The 27,839-nt window shown below is 26.6% G+C and overlaps 3 protein-coding genes across 3 annotated transcripts in view; 1 reads left to right on the plus strand and 2 right to left on the minus strand.

Moving 5' to 3' along the window:
• The window catches only part of LOC126895253 (uncharacterized), a 39,948-nt gene that overhangs the window by 1,758 nt on the left and 10,351 nt on the right, over positions 1–27,839 (minus strand). The window contains exons 2-7 of the mRNA XM_050666906.1: positions 16,045–17,270; positions 15,080–15,133; positions 6,496–12,186; positions 5,372–5,419; positions 3,461–3,577; positions 924–960 (exon numbers count right to left, since the gene is read on the minus strand). Of these exons, the coding sequence (XP_050522863.1) occupies positions 924–960; positions 3,461–3,577; positions 5,372–5,419; positions 6,496–12,186; positions 15,080–15,133; positions 16,045–17,188 (7,091 nt within the window). The 5' untranslated portion in view covers positions 17,189–17,270. The remainder of the gene's footprint in view (positions 1–923; positions 961–3,460; positions 3,578–5,371; positions 5,420–6,495; positions 12,187–15,079; positions 15,134–16,044; positions 17,271–27,839) is intronic.
• Positions 21,747–25,261, minus strand: LOC126895579 (metacaspase-2-like). Its single transcript, XM_050667604.1, has 3 exons — positions 25,249–25,261; positions 22,482–25,186; positions 21,747–22,424 (listed from the first exon to the last, which is right to left on the minus strand). The coding sequence occupies exons 1-3, from the start codon at positions 25,259–25,261 to the stop codon at positions 21,747–21,749; spliced, it is 3,396 nt and encodes a 1,131-aa protein (XP_050523561.1).
• LOC126895586 (uncharacterized) overlaps positions 27,479–27,839 on the plus strand; it is a 4,988-nt gene continuing 4,627 nt past the window's right edge. Inside the window, exon 1 of the mRNA XM_050667617.1 lies at positions 27,479–27,592. Coding sequence (XP_050523574.1) covers positions 27,484–27,592 — 109 coding nt within the window. The 5' untranslated portion in view covers positions 27,479–27,483. The remainder of the gene's footprint in view (positions 27,593–27,839) is intronic.

Here is a 27,839-nt window from a genome sequence, read left to right on the forward strand (position 1 = left end):
ATTAGAATAAATCGTGTTAATATATAAATTTTAATAGTAATTAGAATATATACAAGTAAAGCGATTTAAGTACGTAAACGTATCATGCACTAGGTATAACCGTATTTTGTGGGCGGGCGGATCGGACTAACGTTATACCTGAGGTATAAACGGTGGTAGGAATATATAAATATATATACGTAAGGCGGATTAGACGCGGGCGGTATTGGTCAGTCAAAATAAAAATTTGTTTATATATATATATAATATTGATGACAAGCACGCGTGTACGGGTACGATAACTAAAAATAAATTTTTATAGGAATAGTGTGCCGTCGTGTGGTGAGCGAGGCGTGAGGAGGGGTGAATGCGTTATGACAGTCTAGTCTAGACGACGGAATATGCGACAACGCGTGGTGTTTGGAGAGTTACAAACATACATACATACATACATACATGCATACATACATACATACATACATACATGCATACATACATACAGGTGAAACTAATATAAGCGTGTTAAAAAAACTAAAAAACATGCTTTTTAGTTTTTTAAACTATATTTATTTTTCACTTTTTAATTTTTTATGACAACGCTGTCAATCGCGGTGTGTTTATTGCCAATTATAACTATTAATAGATATAATTTCTGTATTGACAGTGTATTTATAAATTTACAACAATGTGTCTTACTACCAAATATTTCTCAATAAACTTAATATATATCGCAATCATTATAATATAATAATATATTAAGTTGGTATAATATAAATATAATAGGGTTATCCAAAGGTATTGGAGCCTCCGATTAGAATTACAAAAAAACATCATTTTGGTCAAAAAATCTTTTTGGTAAGTTATATCTTCCACAAATTTCTTTATAAGAACACTTTTCAGTAAAATTAAATGTCAATCAAGTTTCAAATGGAATATTTATTTACCTTTCTGATGGACCGGGTTTAGTTACGTCGTCAGATTCTGAAACATAAATATTTATAATTTTTATTTTTTTTGTGACTTATATTTATTATTGTTAATAGTAAATATATTTTTCAAGTTTAATAACAGCCTGTTATCTGTAAATTATTTTTTTTATTTTTAATTTTAATGAATACTGCTATTAAAACAAATGATAGAGGGTCTTAAGTAAAGATAGAATTTTATATAAACTTAATGTAATAAAATATTTGTATATGATATAAATTATAAAATAAACTTATAATTAGTGTTCCAACTAGACATTTTTTTTTATTAGATTCAAATGGTTTTTATGACTTTTCAAAAACTACTAAAATATAACGTTATTTAATTTATTATTGTGTTACTGCATTACACTGATTTTTGAAGGTTTTGTCATTTTATAGACACTTAACAAAAAAACAATCCTAAAATTTTTAGATAAATAAAAAACATTTTACTAAATTGACATAATTTATACAATATATAAAATTGTTTATTTACAATAACTGAGAAAACTTTCAATCGGCAGTTTCAAAATGCATGATGAATTTTGTAATCATAATGATGTCGTGAAACTTAAGTATGTTTAGATTAAATTGCATATCATAAGTAACAAATATAAATTAGGTGATAATTAAAAAATTAACAATTATTAATTTGGATATTAACTAAAAAAATGTTAATTTAAGGTAGTATAATTGCTATCGAAAAAAACTATTAAAATAAACTACTAAGCTAATTTGGTAGAAAGTCAGAACCAATAGTGTAACTAGAGAATAGATTGATCTCACATTTTAATATTTTTGAACATGTTTTTAAAATATTAAGTTTTAAAATTAAAAAATTAAAAATTTGATCCTTTTTGATCCAATTTATTAAAAAAAAACTTTAATGGATGTGTTATAAAATTTGGTAAAAATTTATTAATTTTAGTGGCGCTATCATGGTACTTCTTTTTTTGTGTAGGTTGTTTCTTTCTTGCTATAATCTATCCGATTTTGAGTCTATTTAATTTATCTTCTTTTTATAAGGCATTTGAAAAATTTCGAAATAGAAGGGTGGGCAGTGTTTAAAACGGAGTTAAAGGAATTATTTGTTTTTGATCAATCATTTTGATCAAGATCATAGAAATTTTACATTTATATTAAAAAAGCTGGATTTCTTCTTTTATTATTACGAAATATGCGACCAACCCAAGTATCTTCAAAGTAGTCGAATAAAAAAGTTTAAATAATTTTATTATATACGAAAAAATAATCAGTATCTAAAAGTTTATTATACGAGTGTATCACGTTGGCAAGTAGTACATAGCTGCGCATTTAGCTTTTTTAATTTAACGCAAAATCTGGATCTTTATTGTACTTTGTTGCAAGTTCAGTGTTTTGAATATTTCACCATACTGCTTACGAAAAATGAAATAAAACAAAATTTGAAAGGATAGATTCGGGGATAACTTCATTATGATACTCTAACTATGTACAATTTTTAGTTTAGTAAAATTTAATTACTAAAAACTATTCAACTTTTTTAAAACATTGTGCGTTAAAATAGTTCTTATAAAATACATAAAATGTAATATTTATTTTCCCTCTTATTATGGTTTGAAATTTTTTTTATAATGTTTAAAAATATAAAATAGTGAAACAAAAATTATAATCACATTAATATGCTAAGAATAGCAGAAACATTAAGCAAACCAAACAAAAAAAAATTATAAAAAGGAATTACAATAAATAACGTTATTTAAAAAAAAAAACGTTATAAATTAATACTTTCTAAAACATTTGTAACTATTATGTAAAACATATGTAAAGGAATCTAAATTATAACGTTTTAATGAGGTAAAACCATTTATTTTTTTTATTTAAAATTTTTATTTTTATTAACAATATATTCCTATTTCAGTGGCCACTCGTTTGGACGACGAGACGATCGCACCCCCTACTAAAATTAATTAAAAGAAGAAAATGTATTGTATATTCTTAATTTTAAATTTTTATTAAAAATGTAAATTTTAAAATAGTTATAATACATTTGTCGTGTGCGAACATTTAAGTTGTTTCTCTTAGTATATGCGGGTACGCATGCACACATGAGCAGTGTTTGAGCGACCGACAGCGTCGTCCATTCAGTAAAATATTAGTTTATTACTATATTGTGTAATTATTTTTAGAATTAACTACTTGTACGCTCATCGTTATCGTTTGCTATATAGTATAATAACTATTATTATTATTTTCATTTTTATTTTCTTCTGTGACCTTTAGAATAATGTGTATTGTGTTTTATTTTATTATATTTAATTTGACAATTTTATATACCTATAACTAGCGGTATTACATTTAAAGTCACACCCCCACCACCAGCATCCACGAACCACCATATATTAATATTTTTTTTTATGTAGAAAACAATCGTTTTTACAAAAGTATAAGACATGAATAATGAAATGATTTATTAAAAAATGAGTACATTTAGTGGATCATACGAAATTATTATTTGTATAGTAATTAATAACCGTTTTTTATTTGATGTTGAAATCGCCAATCATGCTCCCGTAGGTCGATCTCCGTATCGTCGTCCATACTAATTTCATACTTCAACTCCGATTTTGTTGCATCCCTTTGCAACTCTACTAATCATCATATAAAAGCATCTAAGTCTAATTTATTGTACTTAAAATTTTTTACTCTAAGTATAAATTATGTATATTAAATCACTAAATACGATTGAGGAAGTCACAAATATAACTTATTAAAAGCAGTACATTAGTTACTTGACTTATTTCCTAGTACGAGTTAGGGCTAATTTATATAGTTATACAGGATGATTTTTTTATAGTAACCCACTCAATTACTTACAGAGTAATGATAATTTAAACATTTTTTTTTTTTTGGTTATCTTTAGTTACACATTATTCTTGAATTATTAACTATGCAATACTTTTTAAGTTCATCTCTTATGCCTGGTAAGGGTGTAAACTTTGTTTTTTTTTAAATAGGAACACATATTTCTAATTTAATAAAATGTTTGAGTTTTTAATTTAATAGTAAATGGCATTTGAATTTTTAGTATAACATTATTTGTTTATTAGATATAAACACTTAAAGTTTCAAATTTTTTAGTTAATATACATGTATAAGGGTTTACAAATACAGGTAGCTAATTGGTTTTTTATGATATCGATATTAGCACGTACACAGCATTGCTATTATCAATGGTAGTAAGGCACATTGTTGTGAGTTTATAAATACACTAACTGACAATACAGAAAGTATATCTATTGATAGTCATAATTGATAATTAATAGTCCGTGACTATGACAGCAATGTCTTAAAAATCTAAATAGCTATCGGTATTTATAATCCCTTGTGTATTATACATGTACATTAACTTAAAAATTTGAAACTTTAAATGTTTATATCTAATAAACTAATAAAGTTATACTAAAAAATTACTATTGAATTAAAAATCCAAACATTTTATTAAATTAAAAATATGTGTTCCCATTTAAAAAACAAAATTGACACCCTTACAAGGCATAAGGGATGCACATAAAAAGTTTTAAATAGTTAATAATTCAAGAATAATGTATAACTAAAGAAAACCAAAAAAAAAATGTTTAAATTATATATATTCTGCAAATAATTGAGTGGGTTATGATAAAAAAGTACCCTGTATAATTAGGTATGAAACTACGAAAATATTTTTTTCGTTTTAAAGTAGGAATTAATAAAGATAAGTTGTTATAGAAATGTATTGATATAATTCAAATAATTATAATCCCCTTTTGGAGAAATTGAAGGTTTTATAATTAATGTAGGAGTTCATCAAGGTTTGACTTTAAAGAAAAGCAAATAAGAATACTTGTTTTCCTTAGTAATAGATTGAATTGTAATTGATAGTATACACAGTCAACAATGAATATATTTTTTATAACAAATAGTATGGAGAGTTAGCAGTATAAATTAAACTAAAATAATGTAAAGCAGTAGAGGTAAGAGGATAAAAAATTAATTTTATTACAATGAAGATTTAATTTAATTTACATATCTCAATGGCAAAAAAAGAGGAAAAGAGATATCTAAAAAAGAGGTGGGTTGACGTTATAGATAGTGATACGAAAATAACTGCAGTTATTTTACCAGTACTAGTATAGGTAAAGGGACTGAGATAAAAAATAACGAATAGGGTGTCGACCCCTAATAACTGAAATAGAAGGCATAAGAATAAGTTAATAAGTATATTAACTGCTCACATTTTTCTCATGATTAGTAAACTATTAAAATTACACTTATCATCCATTAAAATATTGACTTAATTACGTGCTTGGAATACCTTTTTGTCTATTAGATACAAAACGTTAAATAACAATACATAAATATATATTTGATAGTCATGCAAATTAATTACACACTACAATGTTTACCATTAAGGGTACTGATGTTGGACACTACTTGATTTTCTTCAGTTGGACCTGAAATAAATTTTCTTTAATTAATTTTTTAACAAAATATATAAACTATATTGACAATAATAAAGTTCAGTGATGTAATTTTTATAAAAATGTTTAACATATGTGTAGCAAAATACAAGGTGATCAGTTTATCATAAATCACTTGATTACTCGCAAAATAAACACAAAATTGAAAAAAGGATTTTTGATTACTTTTAGTTACCTATCATTATTGATTTTTAGCTAATAATTACTTTTTAGGAACATTTCTTACAACGTACAGAAGTGTCAACTTTATTTTTTTTTATTGACAACATACCTATTTAATTAATTTATAAAATATATGTATTAATATATATGATAACATATTTTGGACCAGTACTTTGTATGTTATTTTCATTTTTAAATATAGGCGGGACGAAGAGTACGGCCAGAAAAATGACTAGTGATAAAAATGGTAGTAACCACTCCTCATCTTCAGTTATAACTTTAAATTGTTAATAATATCTAAAATACTGGTTCAAAAGTTGTTATCGATCAATATTTTCTTAATTGGACAATTTTTTATTTTATAAGTTATTATTATATGTATGTTTTCATTAAAAAAATGAAGTTGACACTACTATAAGTTGTGAGGAATGATCCTAAAAAGTAATCATTAGCTGATAAATCCAAAATTAAATGTAGCTAAAATCAAAAATCATTTTCCCAATATTGTATTTATTTTACGAGTAATCAAGTGATTTATAATAAACCGATCACAATGTATATGTTAAGTATTTTTTCAATAATGTAATTCTCAAATTACTTTTTATATTATACAACTACTCAAAATTCATATTTTGAGTAGGAATTAATAGAACCAAAATTAAATGTTGGTCAATAATAGTATTCTCTAAAAGTTCCACCACATTTTATTTACACTGTCGATATATTAGTAAATTATACAATAAATTAATATACTTCAAAAACTATAATAGTGTAGTAGGTTAAAAATCAATATACAACAATTTGTTATAAAGCATGCAGTTTTTAAGGCTTCGAAAGGAAAAATAATAAATTGTTTTTTTTTAAAGAATTAAGGTTTTAGTTTGTACCTTGAAAATTATTTGCTGTTGCATTACTATACTCATATTGGTCCGAAATATTATCAGAAAGTTTTCTTAAACATTCGTTTAATTCTTCTTTGGAAATACCTTTATTTAACTCTTCTTTTGTTTCAAATATCATTCGTTTTTGCATTTTCTTCACAGTAACAGTATTGCCAAATTCATCAGTATGTTCGATTTTATCTTCATACACTTCTGGATTAAATTTTTCAACGAAATCATCAAGTGTTCCAACCTTTTCTAGACCTTTAGCAGATACTTTGTGAATTTCTGCAGGAATTTTGATTATCCTGTGAACGTATTTTGTATCATCATGGTCCTTCTCTTGTGTCTCTATAAACTCCGAGCCTTCAAACCATTCATTTTTAATACCCGCTTTGTCTAAACCTTCCATACTGGAGACCATTGTATTGGAGCCACCACTTGTGAAACTAGAAGATAAATTCGATCCTGTTTCACAGTGATACGTTGCATTAGTAGCTGTTGAACTAGAAGGGCCTAATGAATCATTACTGCCTAAAATTAAGCTATCTCTATTTGAAGATTCTTTAGAATGATCATCTATTAGAGAGCTACTAAAATCTCGACTAGATATACTTGAGTTCATGCAGTCATCAAATTCAGCTGATATACTTTCAACAAATATTCTTTCTGCAGAAATTGATGGTTTTATGTCGGTTACAATTGTTTTTAGATCTAACGAGTCTGTGCTTGTTAAATTGTCATCATCTGAGTGAAGTTTTTCTGAAATTTCTTCATTTTGTTCTACATGAAAATCACTTATCTGACCGATATCATATATTTTAAAGACACTCTCATTATTGATTAACAATTTTTCTGATTCTAAAGCTTTATTTTCAATCATTTCTGTTTGTATGCAAGCAGCTTCGATTGCTTCAAAATCTTTAAGAGATCCTAAAGAATTGTCTTCTTTTCTACTGTTAGAAGAACTGGACGTATTAGATGCTAAAGATCCAGACGATTTGGCCTGCATTGATTCAATCCTTACTAGTTGTTCTAATCTTTCAAATTCTTGTAACGAGTTTATTGACAAATTATCATGTTCTAATGATTTACCAAGATATTTTTTACTTTCTGGAGTACTACTAAATGATTCTTTCATACTGCCGAAGCTGCCAATAGATTGACTAACCTGACTACCGACACTTCCTACTTTGCTACTATGCAAATCTTCAGTATCTTCTTCTTTAATATCTTCAAGAGGCGGTCTATCGTATTCCATATTATAACCAAATATTTCATTAACTGTGTTATCATCGTCAAATTGAAGCTCCACCCAGTTTAGGTTTGAATATTCTTTGTCAATATCTGATTCCTGTATAATAGTATTGTCACTTATTATACTAGAATGAAGATTTTTATCTTCAGTTCCTTCTATATTAATTAGTTGGCACTTAATATCTTTGTCAATTTCATCTACGATTACAAACTCTTCTTCTAAATTGGGTATTTCCTCATTATTTTCAATTATTTCGAATGATTCGCCAAGAGAAATTGAATCTTTTTCTACTAGTTTTTCAACTTTTTCTAAGGCAATATGTTCTTTTAGCGTACATGATGACTCTTCATGCGGATTAAAATTGTTATTAAGAACATACTCTTTTCCTTGATCAGTATCGGACGACTCTTTACTACTTATAGAAGCTGGAGTTTCTGGAGTAGATTTAATTTCTAATTCTTTAGCTTCCAAGTCTAAGTCAGGGTAACAGAAACCATGATCAATAAGTGGGGCCATATGTTCAGTCACCATAATATTTGGGACATTATTAGATGTATCTTCAATTAGATCATCTTCGTCCTCAGAAAATGGATCTTCAGGTATAGTTGGAGGTAAAGATGTAGGAATTACTGGTGAAACATGAGGTACCATTTGAAAGGCTGCATCAGCTTCAGCAACATCGTCAATATGTTCAAAACTATGTTTTTCTGATATTGGACTGGTGAGTTTTCCTGAGTCAGAATGTTTACAAATTGATGTTACATCGATATTTTTTCCTAAATCTAAAATATTTTCACATTTTTTTGTTTCAATACTAGTTGTTTTAGTTAATATATTGTACAGAGATTGGTCACATTGTTTGGACGTAATTATTTCATTTGATGAATCTTTCAGGTCTATTTCTTTTGAAGAATTTAAGTTTATGCCTTCAAAAACTATTTCATTTACTGAACTAATACTTCGCCTATGACCTTTCTTTTGTACTTCTTCAAATTTAGAAGTTATTTGTGTTGAAACATTATGTAGTGTTTCATTTTCAACCAAAGAGGAAGACAAAATTGTCACGTCTTGATTTAATTCTTCTTCTTTTAAATATTTATTATCTTTATTTGTTGTTGTCGATTTTTCAGCGAGTGTAGCGCTATCATCACTTAAACTGAAACTACTAATTACAGACTTTGGATAGCCATTAGTTGTTTCTACAACTGTTTGTATAGCTGGACCTTCAGTACTAGATATGCTCATACTTTCACTGGAATATTGTTTTTCTTCATGAGATGACGAATCGGATAAACTATCACTAGTAATGTGTTTAGGAACTGGATGAAATGTCATTTCATGAGATCTTTTCATTTTTTGTGCATTATTTTCGCTATTTATAGTTGGCTGAGAAAAGGGTTGAGTTTTATAAATACTACTGTACTTTTTATCAGATGTTTCTGCAATAAGCGGTAAAGATTCTCCTCTAATTATTTGCATAGGAATTTTTTGTTCATATGATTCTATTTTAATGTCCTCTTCTAGAATATCATTTGGAACTTCTATATCGTAATCTAAATCTCCTGTAGATGCAATTAGCGTTTCAGAAGCTTCACTATTTTCAACAGATGCCAGGTTCCCAGAACTCTCCGAATCTAATGATTTCATAGATTCTCTTGAACTTAATGAGCTAATAGCAGTATGATATTCATTTGAAGGCACTGAAATTGCAGATTCATATTCTGATGAGCAAGCTAAAAGTCCATCTACATCTGACGAACAGGGTCTACTCGATGATGTTAAATCAAAGGATTGATAATGACTCTCACTTGAACTTGAATCTGCTGGCCGTTTTGCTGTTAATTTCATTATATTTACTGAATCTGGTTTTCTTAATGTTACTGAGTCAAAATTCACATGCTTTTCTTCGCGAATATCAATTGATGATGAAGATGGTGATGTAGGTGAATGAATAGAATTATCTTTTGAAGGTAAGGATTCGGTACTTAGATGCTTAACAAGAGGGGAATTAGATATCGGTGAACAAATTTGTTCGTCTTTTAGGGAGATTTCATTTTTACTTTTAGAGCATGTTTCTATTAATATGTTAGACATTATATGTGATTCTTTACTGGTGTTACTTATAATAGTACTTCCATTGTCACTTATTTCTTCGTGCTCTTCGCTCTCTTTTTTAACTATTTTATCAAAGTCTCTTAATTTTGTATCTACGTACTTTTGTTTTGTTTTTATGCTATTTTTCCCATCAGTTTCTTGAACTTCACTTTCAATATCAAAGCATTCTGAAGTATCAATTCTATTAATTTCTAACTCAGATGCACGTTGTTGTAAAATTATACTGTTTTCACATAATTTTGTCTCAGAATACTTTATTATATCATGAAATAATTCATCATCGTGTATTTTAATATATGAACCTTTTTCATGATTATCAATTTGTTTAATATCCGTATTTAGAGTTATCCTTTCACTAACATCAATAGATATGTCTCTATGATTTTTTTGTGAAGAAGAATCATGTGTTATTTGGCCAGTAGAAAATACTTCACAGTTTTGTGATATTTCTGTAAGTGTTTCTTCGTTATTAACATTTTTTAAGTGACAATGAATTAACACTTCATTATTTAATGCATTAGAATTTTTTTCATTGTCATTGTGATTGAAAATTTCAGATTGACAATTCAAATTTTCTGGAATTGTCTTTTCGTCCGACTTATTATTTTTATGATCGATTATAATATCATTTATTATAGGTAATTTCGTAAATCCATCATACTCTATTTCAAAACCGCTGCTTTTTAAGTCTTCATCAGTTATTTCAATACTTGATGTTACAGTATCATTTTTGGAAATGTTTTTTAATTGTTCTCGACTTTTTTTAGCTAAAACAGATTCTATCAACTTAATTTTCAAATCATCGCCATCTATGTCAAGATAACCATTATTTTCTAATTGTTTTAAGTGTTCCGGTGACACAACTAAATGTTGCAAATTTGCCAAAACGTCTTGACGTTTCGTTAGTTCGATTTCTATTTCATTTACCAACTGTTCAGCTATATCTTTAGCTAAATTGTTTGTCATGTCATTTTTAGAAATTTCAGTTAACTCTAATATGTTATCTTGCTTAACAGATTTATTTTGAAATTCTTCTTGCTTTCTAGTGTTTACATTTTCTATGATATCTTGACTATCGGATCTTATTTGAGTTACCTCCCATATTGTATCTTGAATATGCTCTTCTGGAGTATGTATAATATGAACTTTTTTAGTTTCTTCAATAGGATTAATTACATATTCATGTTGTAAATCTTTATTTAATGAAGAACTAATATATTCAGTTTGAAGCTTATTTTTTTCACTTTGTTCAATTTTACTACATGTGTCTAAAGGTATTTCATCTATAAGATCCTGTGATAAACTAGAAGAATATTTAGAAATTATGTTAGCATTTTTATTTATTTTTTCTTCTGGTAAATCATCAATAGTAGAAGACTCATTAGATTCTGTTTTTGTAATTGATTTTTCACTTATACTTGATGATTTTTCTACATACTTGTTAATTAGCAAATCTGTTGAAAAATCAGTTTCAGAATTAACTTTAAAATGTTTTACCTCTGGAATGAGCGAATCAATTTGTTCATCTAATTCATTTGAGAAAATATGTTTATGGATTTGACGATTAATTAGAACTTCTTGACTTAGTGAATTTTTGTTAGTTATATTTTTTAATGATTTATGTTCCGGAGAAAATTCTTGTTCCATTTGCATGCTTAATATTTGTGGTTTAATTTGTTCAATATATTGATTGGATGTTATTTCTTTATTAATTGGATTTTTTAAAGTTGACTCTTCTAAGCTTTGAATATGTTTCGTACTATTTACATCGTTCAAATCATCTTCTTGAAATCCTTGATTTTCATATGCTAGAGATTCCTCGCCATACTTTTGTATGTATTCAGCTTCAGAATCTAAGCGATTTATTGGTCTAGCTTTATAAGAATGATTTTCTAAGGTTATTGATTTTGGCATATCATCTATACCTTTTATTTGTTGACAAGTCGAATCATTAACTACAAAATTGTTTGTAGTTTGATTACTCATCAATGGTTTTTTAATCATTTCAGATATTTCTGCATGATCAGAAGTATCGAATGATGTACAATTAAGATCCAAAGAAGAATTTTTCATTATTGATCTTTCGTTAGGATTTACAGGTAAAGATATACTATGACGAGGCTTAGGAAGTGGTGGTTGATACGCACTCTTACTTTTTTCTTCCCAAAACTGTTTTTTGGTTGAATAATTTGTATTATCCTCATCTAAGGATAAAGCAGTACTAATATCGATGGAATATCTAGGATTTGGTTTGGGTGGGATTTTATCTATGGAATTCTGGTATAATATACTGATTGCGTTAGTTGTTATTTCTGTGCTGGGCTCTGTATACACAAACAAAGAGGTTATAGGATTAAACATGTTAATTAAATACGAAACGTGAAAAAGGTAACTTTTGAACCACTTATTTTAAAAAATATATATTACAATATATTTTTTTTATTTTTTGAAAATTAAAAAAAAAAATTTAATTGACCACGTGCATGTAAAAATAAATAAAAGGCCATTGTTTGCAAAGGAATCTAAATTTAATTATAATATAGTTAGCTATATGTTTATAAACCTATCACAAAAAAACGTATATTGTTGAAACAACGTAAGATATAGACTTTCATATGTTCCCCTTTGTTAAATTGAAAGTATATCAATTTTTTTCAAAATTTATTCGGTATATATTATCGTGAGATTTCTTGTAGTTCTCTCGATTTTAAATTAATATATAAATGATAGGTAACCCAATAATATTTTTTTTCTCATCATTATATTTTTTAGTCTGGTATAGGTTTTTAAAAGTGGTTCATTTGTTGTTATTATACTTAATCTATTATTATGATGTTTTTATTGCAACTAAATACATTAATTCTATTTAATAACTGTCATATTTAATGTTTTGTTATACGTTGCTTTGATAATTTTAATTAATAAAAATTACTTACTTTTGTTTTTTAATTAATGCTTTCAATTAGGGACTGAAACCATTTGAAATATTTACGTTTTCAATTTTGAGTCTCGGTTTTAAATAATAAAGCATCCGGAAAAATCGCCTTCAACCGATTTTTAGAAAATTGGTTTCAGTCCCTGCTTTAAATAAAATAAATTTTTACTAATAATAAGTTACCATTATAGACTTAATTACAGTTACTAAACATTAAATCAAAATTAATTGTATTTTTACTAGTTAGTATACAGTTAGTTATTATTGAAGCCTTTATAATTATTATAATTTACCAGTTCCATCCCAAATTTGATTAGCAACATCAACCTCTTCATTTGAAAGCTGGGAAACGATTTTATGATACTCTCCTTCAACAGCATTTTTAGCGATGGAATTATCTTCCAATGTTTCAGATGCCATTCGTTCAAATCTCCGTTCTACTCTTTTTAATGTTTTTTCAGCAACATTAATGGATGCATCAAATTTAACGTCTTCTAATATTATAGGTTGATTTATTTTTGAAGACATTGTAATAATTTCACTTTCGTCATCACTTTGAGCCGGATAAATGATCTCATCATCTTCTGATTCCAATCTAAAAGTTACTTTTCTTGTGGATGTTTTTTCTTGGGGCTCAGTAACAATATAATCGTATTCGTTGTCGGAATCACTATCATGAGATTTACAGATTTCTCTAAGAGTAGGTCTTTGGTTTGCTGAAAGTCGTTGAGATCCACCTACTCCATTTCTTCGAACTTTTGGAGATGATATTATTGGTATTGGATGAATATATTTCGGTAGTTCACTATTAGAGGTTTCATGCGGATCGCTTTCTGAAGAACACGAAGATATTTCTCCAGAAGCAGCCAATTTGGCAGTTTCTTGTTCGATCAACATGTCAATAAGTATATTAGTAAGGGTCTCATCATGGTCTCCTGGTTCATTGAGCATGGTTTTCAATTTTTCTTGTACTAAATCAGGTGATATATTTGCATAGTCTAATGGTTTCCATTCATCTAGGTGTTCAAAATTATCTGGTACTGTACTCTCCGATGGAGTTCTTACCATTAAGGGTTTTCCTTTAGCGCGACCATTTTTTTTCAGCGATTCTATTTCAAATCAAATTCATTAGATATTTTTCTATGAAATTTAATAGAAATTTCCATTGCTTCGTTTATGTTAAGGATTTATAGGATAAAAAGGATATAGTGGTTAGTAGCAATAGTTATCAACAAACATAAAAACTAAAACATATCTCACCTGGTCTAGTGTAAGGTAACCAAATACAGTATGCAGAATTTTCATCTTTAAATAATGTTGAAGTTGACATTGCTTTATTTTTGTATGAAAAATATTTTTTATTCACTGATTTTTGTGATTCCAAAAATGTATTACAATTTTGAATCAATGGTAAACACGGCATAGATCTATTCCACCAATGGTAGGGTAAACTAGCTGTTTTAAAGTTACCTCTTAGACTAGGTTCTAATATTTTTTGAATATTATATATTGGTGAAATTTTATTTACATTTAAATCATTTAAAGATTTCTTTATATCAATCAATGAATCACGTAAATAATTTTCTTGACATTTAACGTAACTTAGTAGTTGAAATACAGTAAATTGTAATTTTTTAAAATTTTTTTCTATGTCAAACGAATCTTCCGTATTAAAAGTATTTATTTCATAGTCTTTTCTAAAATTTTTCTTTTTCATATTAGTTACTTCATTTTCTAAGCCATCTACATCTTTAATTAATTTTTCAAATTCTTTTCTACTTTTTTTTATCGCATTATCTAAAAATACTTCATTATAAATTGTGTTAGGTTTGGTGAGAGAATCCATCAAATAATGATCTAAAAGATTTTGCCATAGAAATCATAAGAGATGTTAATTGTATAAGATTCATAATTAAAAAGAATTACTTAAAATCTATTTATTATTTTAGTTTAATTACCATAAACATATTTTCAAATTAAAAAACATAATTTAACACATTAGTTTTTAGTTTATGAGCTTTATATAAAGCACATATTAATATTAGTTAAAAGATACATCAAAACAACGTATAAAAAAACTTGACTAAGCGTTAAATTATAACAATATCATTAGTAAAGAAAATTAGGAGTATTTTATTGATGAAATGTTACTTAGTTAAAATCAATAAAGCTAGGGATCATCGAGATAATATAATTTGGAAGAAACATAAATTCGTGTTTTTAATATACATGAAAGAAAATTAAAGGATTTAAATAACGGAATTGTTTATAAAAAAACTTACCAGAACAACTTAAAGACTTTTCATTTTGGTATTGTGATAAGTTGACTTCACTTCCTAAAATGTGAAAATAAAATCAATACATGCTTATTTACTTTTAGACACATTTATCATTATAATTAAAATACTCTGTATTTAATAATAATATCACTGCAAAATAATGCCGAAAATACTAAATAATAGCTTATTATATTAGTTGCAGCATTAATGTAAGGAAGTGTTATTTATTTCCTCCAAGGATAGTGAACTAGGTATAAGTTAATTTTGTTACATAAATTCAGGTGTTCTATATTTAATTAAATACATTTGTTTACTTAATAATTAACGGATATCAATAATGTCTATTTAATAAAATCCAATAATTATATTACAAATCATATATTCATTAGTTTAATTCCTTCGCCATTTTTACAATTATCTATTTATATAAAATAAATTTTTATCCATAAGTTTATTTAAACTGTTCATATTAGTGATTTTTTTTGTTTAAAACGCAACATTCTATAGTTTTTAATATCGTAATGTAATATTTTATAGATAGTTTTCCAGCTCTCGTGATATTAATTACTTAAATATTTAATATCCCCTCACCATGTTTTTGAGATTTGATTGTTTTTTTGTTGTTCATTTTAACTTTATATACTTCATTAAATACTTTAAATATAGACAGCTTAGTTCTATTTGAAGGATAATGTTCATAAAACTATCATTAAGAGAGTAAAAATTGATCAAATGTGATTTTTTAACAGGCTATTATCTAATAAGAAATTGTTTACTGTTTTAATATTTCACTACGTGTAAAGGATTTATAAATGTATTATAAAACAGGTAATATATCTACATTGGTGGGTTTTAATAGTTATATATAAGCATAATTCTATATAACACGAGCGGTTTAAATTTTTTAAACTACTTTTGTTACAGTCAGTTATATTTAGTTTTACATTTTTATCATAAATTAATCCTACCTGATGCAGATCCGTTTTTATACCATTTCAAAGATAAATTTTCTGAATCCCTACCAATATTTAAAATTACAGAATTTTGATTTTCAAAATTAAAGGAAACACTAAAGCCATTGATATTATCATGTATAACCAATTTATTCAAATTATTGTACTCTGGATGACGCTTATTAGCATAATTTTTATTATTTAATTGTAATCCTGTTGATTGCATTATATTATTGAGAGACGGTGTCAATAAACTTTTTAATTCCGTTTTCAATGATTCAGTTGATTTTTTTTCAAAATTTTCTCTTTTGTCACTACTATTTTGACGTTTATTACGTACTCTTTTTTTTATAAAATCGGCGTCTGATAGAAATGATTTTTTGTTCGTCATTAAAACGCAACTTTTTTGTTTATTTTGATATTTTTTAATAAATTCTGAGGATTCTACTACGCCGCTGTAATTATCATGATGATATATATCTGAATTGCCTTTACAAGATTTGTCATTATAATTTTCGGGGATTGTTACTATTTCTTCTTCTGATTCAAAACCTTCAAGTTCTTCACGAGGTGACTTAAGCCATACAGGATTTATTTCATTTGTAGGCGTTAAAGTGCAAATTATACTATCTTTAGAATGGAATGAAACTTCACGATGTGGTTGAGGAAAGAAGTCTTCGATATATTTCTTTTCTTTTAATTCATTTTTCAAGTAATCTAGTTCATCTGAGAAATTTTCAGTATCTGTATGCACCTCATTTATTTTATTTACTGATGATAATCTTTCATCTTCACTTAAGTCTTCTATATCAGTAAGAATACAAAGTTTCTGAAGACTTGGACTCAAACAACCAGTTTGAATAAAATTATTTTCATCATCGGAATCTGAAATAGCTTCAATATCCGTCAAACAATTGATATCTGATGATGAAATTGGGGACAAAGAGTGTTTTAAATTACTATCTTCTGAAGTCATAGATTTCCAATCAACATTTATTTTCCGCTGAGAAGGATTAGAAGACAAAGTAGTAACGTTAGAGTTGAAATTATTTCGAATTTTCTGTGAATTAAAATAATTGTTTACTTCAACATTTTCTTCGACTGATTCGTAAGTAGTCACAGAAATTTTTGGCACGCTATTATGGTATGAATGAGACATAAGACGATGATTTTTCAGTTTCTTGGACAACAAATAAATTTGGGATTAATGATGATACACCACTTAAATTATATGAATTTATCTGTGAAAAAATTATATAGTAAATCTTAAACGGAGTCATAAATTAAATAGAACTGTATGAATGAGATTTAAATCTTTGTAATATCGTTTAAATATAATTTAATTTTTCATTACTTATTTCAATAATTGGAAAATAAATTTTAATGATATGGGGAATATTTAGGCAATTGAACCCTTGTAGTTTTATTCGTACTAAAACTATAAAAAATAATAAGGCGAATAAAATAATTCGTGTTTTTATTGTTTAGTCAAATTAATATAAACATAAATATCCCATAAAAACATATTTAATTGAAACAGTTTTATTGAGTCTCATTAGATAACAAGGTAGTATGACATTTACCAGAAGAAAATTACCGTTACAATTATTTAAAATTGTAAAAAAATTCGAATTTTTTAATGAATATAATCAAAATTTAATTCTTTTTTATTAAAATTACTATAGTGTTACATTTTTTTATCGATAATTTATCATGATAAATAAATATTTATAATATAATGTTAATGTATTGGATTTTAATAATCGCACACATTCTTAGAGCTTAAGTTCTAGAAAAATAGTTTTGCATACACACTTCTAAGAAAAATGGTTATAAGAACTGTAAATTATTTGATGTTGATAACTTTAAGTTAATTAGTTATAATGATATCTATCTACATTTACTATTTATAGTGCTATTAAGGTAGATGGTATTAACCGATGAATGCCACTCAAATTTCTATTAAAATGATGTAGTTGAAAATATATCAATTTAAAATATATTTATAGCTTTTAATTAATTTAAGATAGACTAATGACTCATCCCGGAGTATAAATGGTTTATTCATTTTAGTGTATGTTGAAAAATAGGTCTTAAGAAGTAAGTAATAATAAAAATTAATTTAAGAATTATGAACTATTTGAAATAAGGTTCAATTTAATTTCAAAAAATAAATATACAGAATGTATACACAATATACAAAAAATATGGCACAAAGCCCTCCCGCTTTTTTTCACAATAATACTAGTATTTTTCGTTTATTATTGTTTTAAGCTTATTTTTAAATTTTTACTTCGATATGCTTTAAAAGCATGTTTTTTTAGTTTTTTTTAACTATATTTATTTTTAATTTTTATGACATCGCTGTCACAGTCACGAAGTGTTTATTGTAAATTATGACCATCAATAGATATAATTTCTGTATTGCCAGTTACACTAACTGGCAATACAGAAAAAACTCACAACAATGTGTCTTATGACCGTTGATAATAAAGGCTACATGCTTGCTAATATCGTCATAAAAAACCAATTAGCTACCTGTACTTGTAATTCCTTATGTATTTATACACGTATATTAACTCAAAAAAATTTGAATCTTTAAATGTTTATATCTAATAATAAACAATAAAAATATNTTACCTGTACTTGTAATTCCTTATGTATTTATACACATATATTAACTCAAAAAAATTTGAATCTTTAAATGTTTATATCTAATAATAAACAATAAAAATATTTTTATATTTATATATAATATTGATGATACGCATGCATGTACGGGTACGAAAATCAAAAATAAAATTATACAGGAATAGTGTTTATCGTAGAGTGGTGAGCGGGGTGAATGCGTTACGACAGTCTAATCTCAAGGTCATAGATGACGGGATACGCGAGAATAATACATGGCGCGTGGAGAGTTACAAACATACGTAAATACAAAAATACATACAGGTGAAACTAATATAAGTGTTAATAAATATAGTTTTATGTTATGATAGTAGTTATCAATATCATGGTTGTAACGGGTAACGGGAATACAGAGTTCGATTCCGGGGAGGGAGTCTGAGAAAAGGCTACCATATCCAAGGAAAGCAGCAGGCCCGTAAATTACTCACTCCCGGAACATGGAGGTAGTGACGAAAAATGACGATACGGGAATCGTCCTTTGTAATCGGAATGAATACACTCTATATCTCTTAATGAGAATAAAGCGTGTTAATATATATTTTTAATAGTAATTAGAATATATATATATATATATACAGGGTGATTTTTTTATCATAACCCACTCAATTACTTACAGAATAATAATAATTAAAAATTTTTTTTTATTACTATCTTTAGTTACACATTATTCTTGAATTATTAACTATGTAATACTTTTTAAGTTCATCCCTTATGCCTGGTAAGAGTGTCAACTTTGTTTTTTTAAATGGTAACATATATTTTTAATTTAATGAAATGTATGAGTTTTTAATTCAATAGTAAATGGCATTTGAATTTTTAATGAAACTTAATTTGTTTATTACATATAAACACTTAAAGTTTCAAATTTTTTAGTTAATATACATGTATAAGGGTTTACAAATACAGGTAGCTAATTGTTTTTTTATGATATTGCTATCACAGTCACGGATTGTTTATTATCAATTATGACTATCAATAGATATACTTTTTGTATTGTCAGTCAGTGTATTTATAAACTCACAACAAGGTACCTTACTATCATTGATAATAACAATGCTGTGTACCTGCTAATATCGAAGTCATAAAAAACCAATTAGCTACCTGTATTTGTAATCCCTTGTGTATTATACCTAAATATTAACTCAAAAATTTGAAACTTTAAATGTTTATATCTAATAAGCTAATAAAGTTTCATTAAAAATTCAAATGCCATTTACTATTGAATTAAAAACTCAAACATTTCATTAAATTAAAAATATATGTTACCATTTAAAAAAACAAAGTTGACACTCTTACCAGGCATAAGGGATGAACTTAAAAAGTATTACATAGTTAATAATTCAAGAATAATGTGTAACTAAAGATAATAATAAAAAAAAANTGTAACTAAAGATAACCAAAAAAAAAATGTTTAAATTATCATTACTCTGTAAGTAATTGAGTGGGTTATTATAAAAAAATCACTCTGTATATATATACATATAAAGCGACATATGTACGTAAACGTATCATGCACGAGGTATAGCCGTGTTTTGTGGGCGGGGGGAACGCTATACCTGAAATATAAATGGCGGCATTGACGGTAGGAATATATAAATATATATATACGTAAGGCGCATTACACGAGGACGGTATTGGTCAGTCAAAAAAAAAATTTGTTTATATATATATAATATTGATGACACGCACGTGTGTACGGGTACGATAACCAAAAATAAATTTTTACAGGAATAGTATTGCCGGCGTGTGATGAGCGAGGCGTGGGGTGGGGTGAATGCGTTATGACAGTCTAGTCTAGACGACGGAATATGCGATAACGCGTGGCGTTTGGAGAGTTACAAACAAACAAACAACATACATGTAAAACTAATAGAAGCGTGTTAAAATAGAGAATTTATTTAATTTTTTTAAGATAAAAATAACTGTTTTTTTTTTTGGAAAAACTTGTTGGATTCTAGCCAAAAATAGAAATAAAATTATAGCGTATTATTTCCCCAAAAAAATGTTATTATTAAAAATTTGTTCAGTTTACTCCATTTTTAGTAAAAATTGAGTGATCAATAATTTTTGGATGTGAATATTATAGGAAATAACATGAACTAAGTTTTTTTCCATAAAATTCTTATGTAGTCAATAATAAAAAATGATAAATACATATTTAACATTTTACTATAAACTTACATTGATCCATATTTTATAGTTTCTTTAGTTGAATATTTAATTTTGTCAACATTTTGTTTACTCTAAATATTATTTTAAATTTACTTACTATTAAAAAAGTATTTATTAACTAAACAATAATATCTGTGAATTATATCTATTGCTATAAATACAGAATTTTTATTATGAGGTTGAAGTAATAACAAGAATTCTCATTTCTTCTATTTCATCCTCGCCTTAATCCCGCTACTTGGGGTAAACAAGAAGTTTCAGTTAAAAACGAATTTAATATTTTAATAACAATCATATTACTTATTTTCTAGTAATATACAAATAAATTATCCCATCCATAAAGATACACGAAGAATACAATATTCCTCTTCCGTTAAAAAATATATTTATCATTAAGACAGTAACAAACTTTACAAAATTAACAATATTGTTTAACTTATTGTATTAAATATTACAATTGAAATATAAAGTTCATTAATAGATATTGCATTTGTTATTATTTTTTAATAACTTACAAATTATTAAATTAAGAAAAAAGTATACTAAATATAATTACAATTATTATTTTATAATAAAGAAATCAGAATTGGTAATATTTATATTTAAATTTAATGTTCTCTTTTAAAAATAGTTACTTGTGCCAGAGAGAAAACCTATATAATATTATTAAAGTAAATTTATTATTATATTTATATTACAAATTCCAATATTATTTTCTATTAACTATTAAATTTATGATTTTAAATCTTAAAGAATAACCATGATCATTTTTGATTTGATAGTTTATCTTATCAAATACTTGAAATTTATTATTCAATACTACAGTTAAAGTGTGATATTGTCATTCTTACAGTTAATTAAAGAAAAAATGATCTAGGTACCTCTGATCCCCGTTTATTGTCGGAGTTGGAAGTTGAAATCATTTCTGCGTCCTCAAATGATATTGATTCAATTATAGAAGATGGTTGTTTGGATATTGAGATAGAAGGAAAAAGGATTGGCTGTAAGTACACTACTTCGGGTGTAGACAAGAGTTTATAATTATTAGATAAAACTTCTCCTTTAACCGTATTATTGTTTTTTTTAGATAATTTTTCATTCTCAACTGGATTAACTGGTAAAGATGTAATATTTAATTTTTTTGATGAAGTAATAATTTCAAAGGAGTTTTTTGGTGGTGGAACACTTAATATTCTAATTTTATCTGATTCTGGTTTTAAATAAGATATAGATTTTTTCAATGAAGTTTTACTTGAATTGTTTGTAATAGGTATTTTAGAAACAGATTTTAAATATGTTTTTTGTACTTCAGTAAAATGTTTTTGACGAGCCACAATATTAGATTTTGATTGTAAATTAATTTCCACTTTTCTATCTCGTGATTCTGTTGATGCCATATATCCTTTTATTTTATCACTTTTTATCACTTTGTTAGATTTTAAATTTTTTAAAAAAGGAGTTGAATTTCTTTTCTCAATTTTATTAATACTAAATTGCTTGTCACTTTTATTTGAAGAGTTATCTTTACTTGAAGACTGTTTTGTATGATTTGCAGATTTTTCAAATGATTTAATTTTTATTGCTTTAGTAACTTTTATACATTTATTACTAGTAGAACCAATTGATTTAGATATCGATGAATTTGACAATTTAGATGTACAAGTATTATTTTTAGAGTCATCACGTTTTTTGAATAAATCGTCAGAATTCTCAAATAAGATTTCATTATTTACATCAATTGTACGTAATTCTGTTTTATTAACAGTCATAATATTACATAATTCTATTATTGACTTTTCACTGTTTTCAATTAAAGTTTTATTATCAAAATTATCAATAAAATGTAATTTAGTGTCATCATCATTAACGAGCGAGGAAGTATCAGTTTTATTTAATGATAGGTTATTACAGGATTCAATAATTGAATTGTAAATACTTTCTAAGGACTTTTTATCATCTCCAATTACGTTTAAAGTAGTTTCGTTTTTATTCAAAGATGAAATGTCGATTGGAGAAGGTTCGATTATATTTAAGGATGGAATATTTGAGGATTCTACTTTTGGAATATCAGTTTTTTCAATTGAATTTTTATCATCAATATTATGAATTGAACGCGATTTGGTGTCATCTTCAATATCGGTTGAAGAAGCTTCCATTTTATTTATGGATGGAATATTAGTGGAATCTACTTTTGGAATATCAGTTTTTTCAATTGAATTTTTATCATCAATATTATCAATTAAATGCGATTTGGTGTCATCTTCAATATCGGTTGAAGAAGTTTCGAGTTTGTTTAAGGATGGAATATTTGAGGATTCTACTTTTGGAATATCAGCATTTTCAAATGAATTTTTATAATCAATATTATCAATTAAACGCGATTTGATATCATCTTTAATATCAGTTGAAGAAGTTTGGATTTTATATAAGGATGGAATATTAGAGGAATCTACTTTTGGAATATTAGTGTTTTCAATTGAATTATTGTCATCAATATTATCGATAGAACGCAATGTGGTGTCATCTTCAATATCAGTTGAAGAAGTTTGGATTTTATTTAAGGATGGAATATTAGAGGAATCTACTTTTGGAATATTAGTGTTTTCAATTGAATTATTGTCATCAATATTATCGATAGAACGCAATTTGGTGTCATCTTCAATATCAGTTGAAGAAGTTTGGATTTTATTTAAGGATGGAATATTTGAGGATTCTACTTTTGGAATATCAGTGTTTTCAATTGAATTTTTATCATCAATATTATCGATAGAACGCAATGTGGTGTCATCTTCAATATCAGTTGAAGAAGTTTGGATTTTATTTAAGGATGGAATATTAGAGGAATCTACTTTTGGAATATTAGTGTTTTCAATTGAATTATTATCATCAATATTATCGATAGAACGCAATGTGGTGTCATCTTCAATATCAGTTGAAGAAGTTTGGATTTTATTTAAGGATGGAATATTAGAGGAATCTACTTTTGGAATATTAGTGTTTTCAATTGAATTATTATCATCAATATTATCGATAGAACGCAATGTGGTGTCATCTTCAATATCAGTTGAAGAAGTTTGGATTTTATTTAAGGATGGAATATTAGAGGAATCTACTTTTGGAATATTAGTGTTTTCAATTGAATTATTATCATCAATATTATCGATAGAACGCAATGTGGTGTCATCTTCAATATCAGTTGAAGAAGTTTGGATTTTATTTAAGGATGGAATATTAGAGGAATCTACTTTTGGAATATTAGTGTTTTCAATTGAATTATTATCATCAATATTATCGATAGAACGCAATGTGGTGTCATCTTCAATATCAGTTGAAGAAGTTTGGATTTTATTTAAGGATGGAATATTAGAGGAATCTACTTTTGGAATATTAGTGTTTTCAATTGAATTATTATCATCAATATTATCGATAGAACGCAATGTGGTGTCATCTTCAATATCAGTTGAAGAAGTTTGGATTTTATTTAAGGATGGAATATTAGAGGAATCTACTTTTGGAATATTAGTGTTTTCAATTGAATTATTATCATCAATATTATCGATAGAACGCAATGTGGTGTCATCTTCAATATCAGTTGAAGAAGTTTGGATTTTATTTAAGGATGGAATATTAGAGGAATCTACTTTTGGAATATTAGTGTTTTCAATTGAATTATTGTCATCAATATTATCGATAGAACGCAATGTGGTGTCATCTTCAATATCAGTTGAAGAAGTTTGGATTTTATTTAAGGATGGAATATTTGAGGATTCTACTTTTGGAATATCAGTGTTTTCAATTGAATTTTTATCATCAATATTATCGATAGAACGCAATGTGGTGTCATCTTCAATATCAGTTGAAGAAGTTTGGATTTTATTTAAGGATGGAATATTTGAGGATTCTACTTTTGGAATATCAGTGTTTTCAATTGAATTTTTATCATCAATATTATCGATAGAACGCAATGTGGTGTCATCTTCAATATCAGTTGAAGAAGTTTGGATTTTATTTAAGGATGGAATATTAGAGGAATCTACTTTTGGAATATTAGTGTTTTCAATTGAATTATTATCATCAATATTATCGATAGAACGCAATGTGGTGTCATCTTCAATATCAGTTGAAGAAGTTTGGATTTTATTTAAGGATGGAATATTAGAGGAATCTACTTTTGGAATATTAGTGTTTTCAATTGAATTATTATCATCAATATTATCGATAGAACGCAATGTGGTGTCATCTTCAATATCAGTTGAAGAAGTTTGGATTTTATTTAAGGATGGAATATTAGAGGAATCTACTTTTGGAATATTAGTGTTTTCAATTGAATTATTGTCATCAATATTATCGATAGAACGCAATGTGGTGTCATCTTCAATATCAGTTGAAGAAGTTTGGATATTATTTAAGGATGGAATATTTGAGGATTCTACTTTTGGAATATCAGTTTTTTCAATTGAATTTTTATCATCAATATTATTGATTGAACGTGATTTGGTGTCATCTTCAATATCAGTTGAAGACGTTTGGATTTTATTTAAGTTTGGAATATTTGAGGATTCTACTTTTGGAATATCAGTTTTTTCAATTGAATTTTTATCATCAAGATTATCGATAGAACGCAATGTGGTGTCATCTTCAATATCAGTTGAAGACGTTTGGATTTTATTTAAGGTTGGAATATTTGAGGATTCTACTTTTGGAATATCAGTTTTTTCAATTGAATTTTTATCATCAAGATTATCGATAGAACGCAATGTGGTGTCATCTTCAATATCAGTTGAAGACGTTTGGATTTTATTTAAGGTTGGAATATTTGAGGATTCTACTTTTGGAATATCAGTTTTTTCAATTGAATTTTTATCATCAAGATTATCAATTGAACACGATTTGGTGTCATCTTTAATATCGGTTGAAGAAGTTTCCATTTTATTTAAGGATGGAATATTAGTGGAATCTACTTTTGGAATATCAGTTTTTTCAATTGAATTTTTATCATCAATATTATCAATTGAACGCGATTTGGTGTCATCTTTAATATCGGTTGAAGAAGTTTCGAGTTTGTTTAAGGATGGAATATTTGAGGATTCTACTTTTGGAATATCAGTGTTTTCAATTGAATTTTTATCATCAAGATTATCGATTGAACGTGATTTGGTGTCATCTTCAATATCGGTCGAAGAAGCTTCCATTTTATTTAAGGATGGAATATTTGAGGATTCTACTTTTGGAATATCAGTTATATCAATTGAATTTTTATCATCAACATTTTCAAATAAACGCGATTTGGTGTCATCTACAATATCGGTTGAAACAGTTTCGATTTTATTTGTGGATGGAATATTTGAGGTTACTACTATTGGAAGATCAGCATTTACAAATAAATTTTTATCATTAACATAATCGATTGAACGTGATTTGGTGTCTTTATCATTATCGGACGAAGATGAATTAGTTTTATTTAACGATAGTTCATTACAGGATTCAATATTTGAATTGTTAATGTTTTTTATGGATTTGGTGTCTTCTTTAATATCGGTTGTAGAAATTTCCATTTTATTTATGGATGGAATATTAGTGGAATCTACTTTTGGAATATCAGTTTTTTCAATTGAATTTTTATCATCAATATTATCAATTGAACGCGATTTGGTGTCATCTTCAATATCGGTTGAAGAAGTTTCGATTATATTTAAGGGTGGAATGTTTGAGATTTCTACTTTTGGAATATCAGTGTTTTCAATTGAATTTTTATCATCAAGATTATCGATTGAACGTGATTTGGTGTCATCTTCAATATCGGTTGAAGAAGTTTCGATTTTATTTAAGGGTGGAATGTTTGAGATTTCTACTTTTGGAATATCAGTTATTTCAATTGAATTTTTATCATCAACATTTTCAAATAAACGCGATTTGGTGTCATCTACAATATCGGTTGAAACAGTTTCGATTTTATTTGTGGATGGAATATTTGAGGTTACTACTATTGGAAGATCAGCATTTACAAATAAATTTTTATCATTAACATAATCGATTGAACGTGATTTGGTGTCTTTATCATTATAGGACGAAGATGAATTAGTTTTATTTAACGATAGTTCATTACAGGATTCTATATTTGAATTGTTAATGTTTTTTATGGATTTGGTGTCTTCTTTAATATCGGTTGTAGAAATTTCCATTTTATTTATGGATGGAATATTAGTGGAATCTACTTTTGGAATATCAGTTTTGTCAATTGAATTTTTATCATCAATATTATCGATAGAACGCAAAGTGGTGTCAACTTCAATATCAGTTGAAGAAGTTTGGATTTTATTTAAGGATGGAATATTAGAGGATTCTACTTTTGGAATATCAGTGTTTTCAATTGAATTTTTATCATCAATATTATCGATAGAACGCAATGTGGTGTCATCTTCAATATCAGTTGAAGAAGTTTGGATTTTATTTAAGGATGGAATATTTGAGGATTCTACTTTTGGAATATCAGTTTTTTCAATTGAATTTTTATCATCAATATTATCAATAGAACGCGATTTGGTGTCATCTTCAATATCGGTTGAAGAAGTTTTGATTATATTTAAGGGTGGAATGTTTGAGATTTCTACTTTTGGAATATCAGTGTTTTCAAATGAATTTTTATCATCAATATTATCAATTGAACGCGATTTGGTGTCATCTTCAATATCGGTTGAAGAAGGTTCGATTATATTTAAGGGTGGAATGTTTGAGATTTCTACTTTTGGAATATCAGTGTTTTCAAATGAATTTTTATCATCAATATTATCAATTGAACGCGATTTGGTGTCATCTTCAATATCGGTTGAAGAAGTTTCGATTATATTTAAGAGTGGAATGTTTGAGATTTCTACTTTTGGAATATCAGTTATTTCAATTGAATTTTTATCATCAACATTTTCAAATAAACGCGATTTGGTGTCATCTAC

The sequence above is a fragment of the Daktulosphaira vitifoliae genome, unplaced genomic scaffold, assembly GCF_025091365.1.
Source record: "Daktulosphaira vitifoliae isolate Bord-2020 unplaced genomic scaffold, ASM2509136v1 Scaffold_1, whole genome shotgun sequence".
In the NCBI taxonomy this organism is placed as follows: Eukaryota; Metazoa; Arthropoda; class Insecta; order Hemiptera; family Phylloxeridae; genus Daktulosphaira; species Daktulosphaira vitifoliae.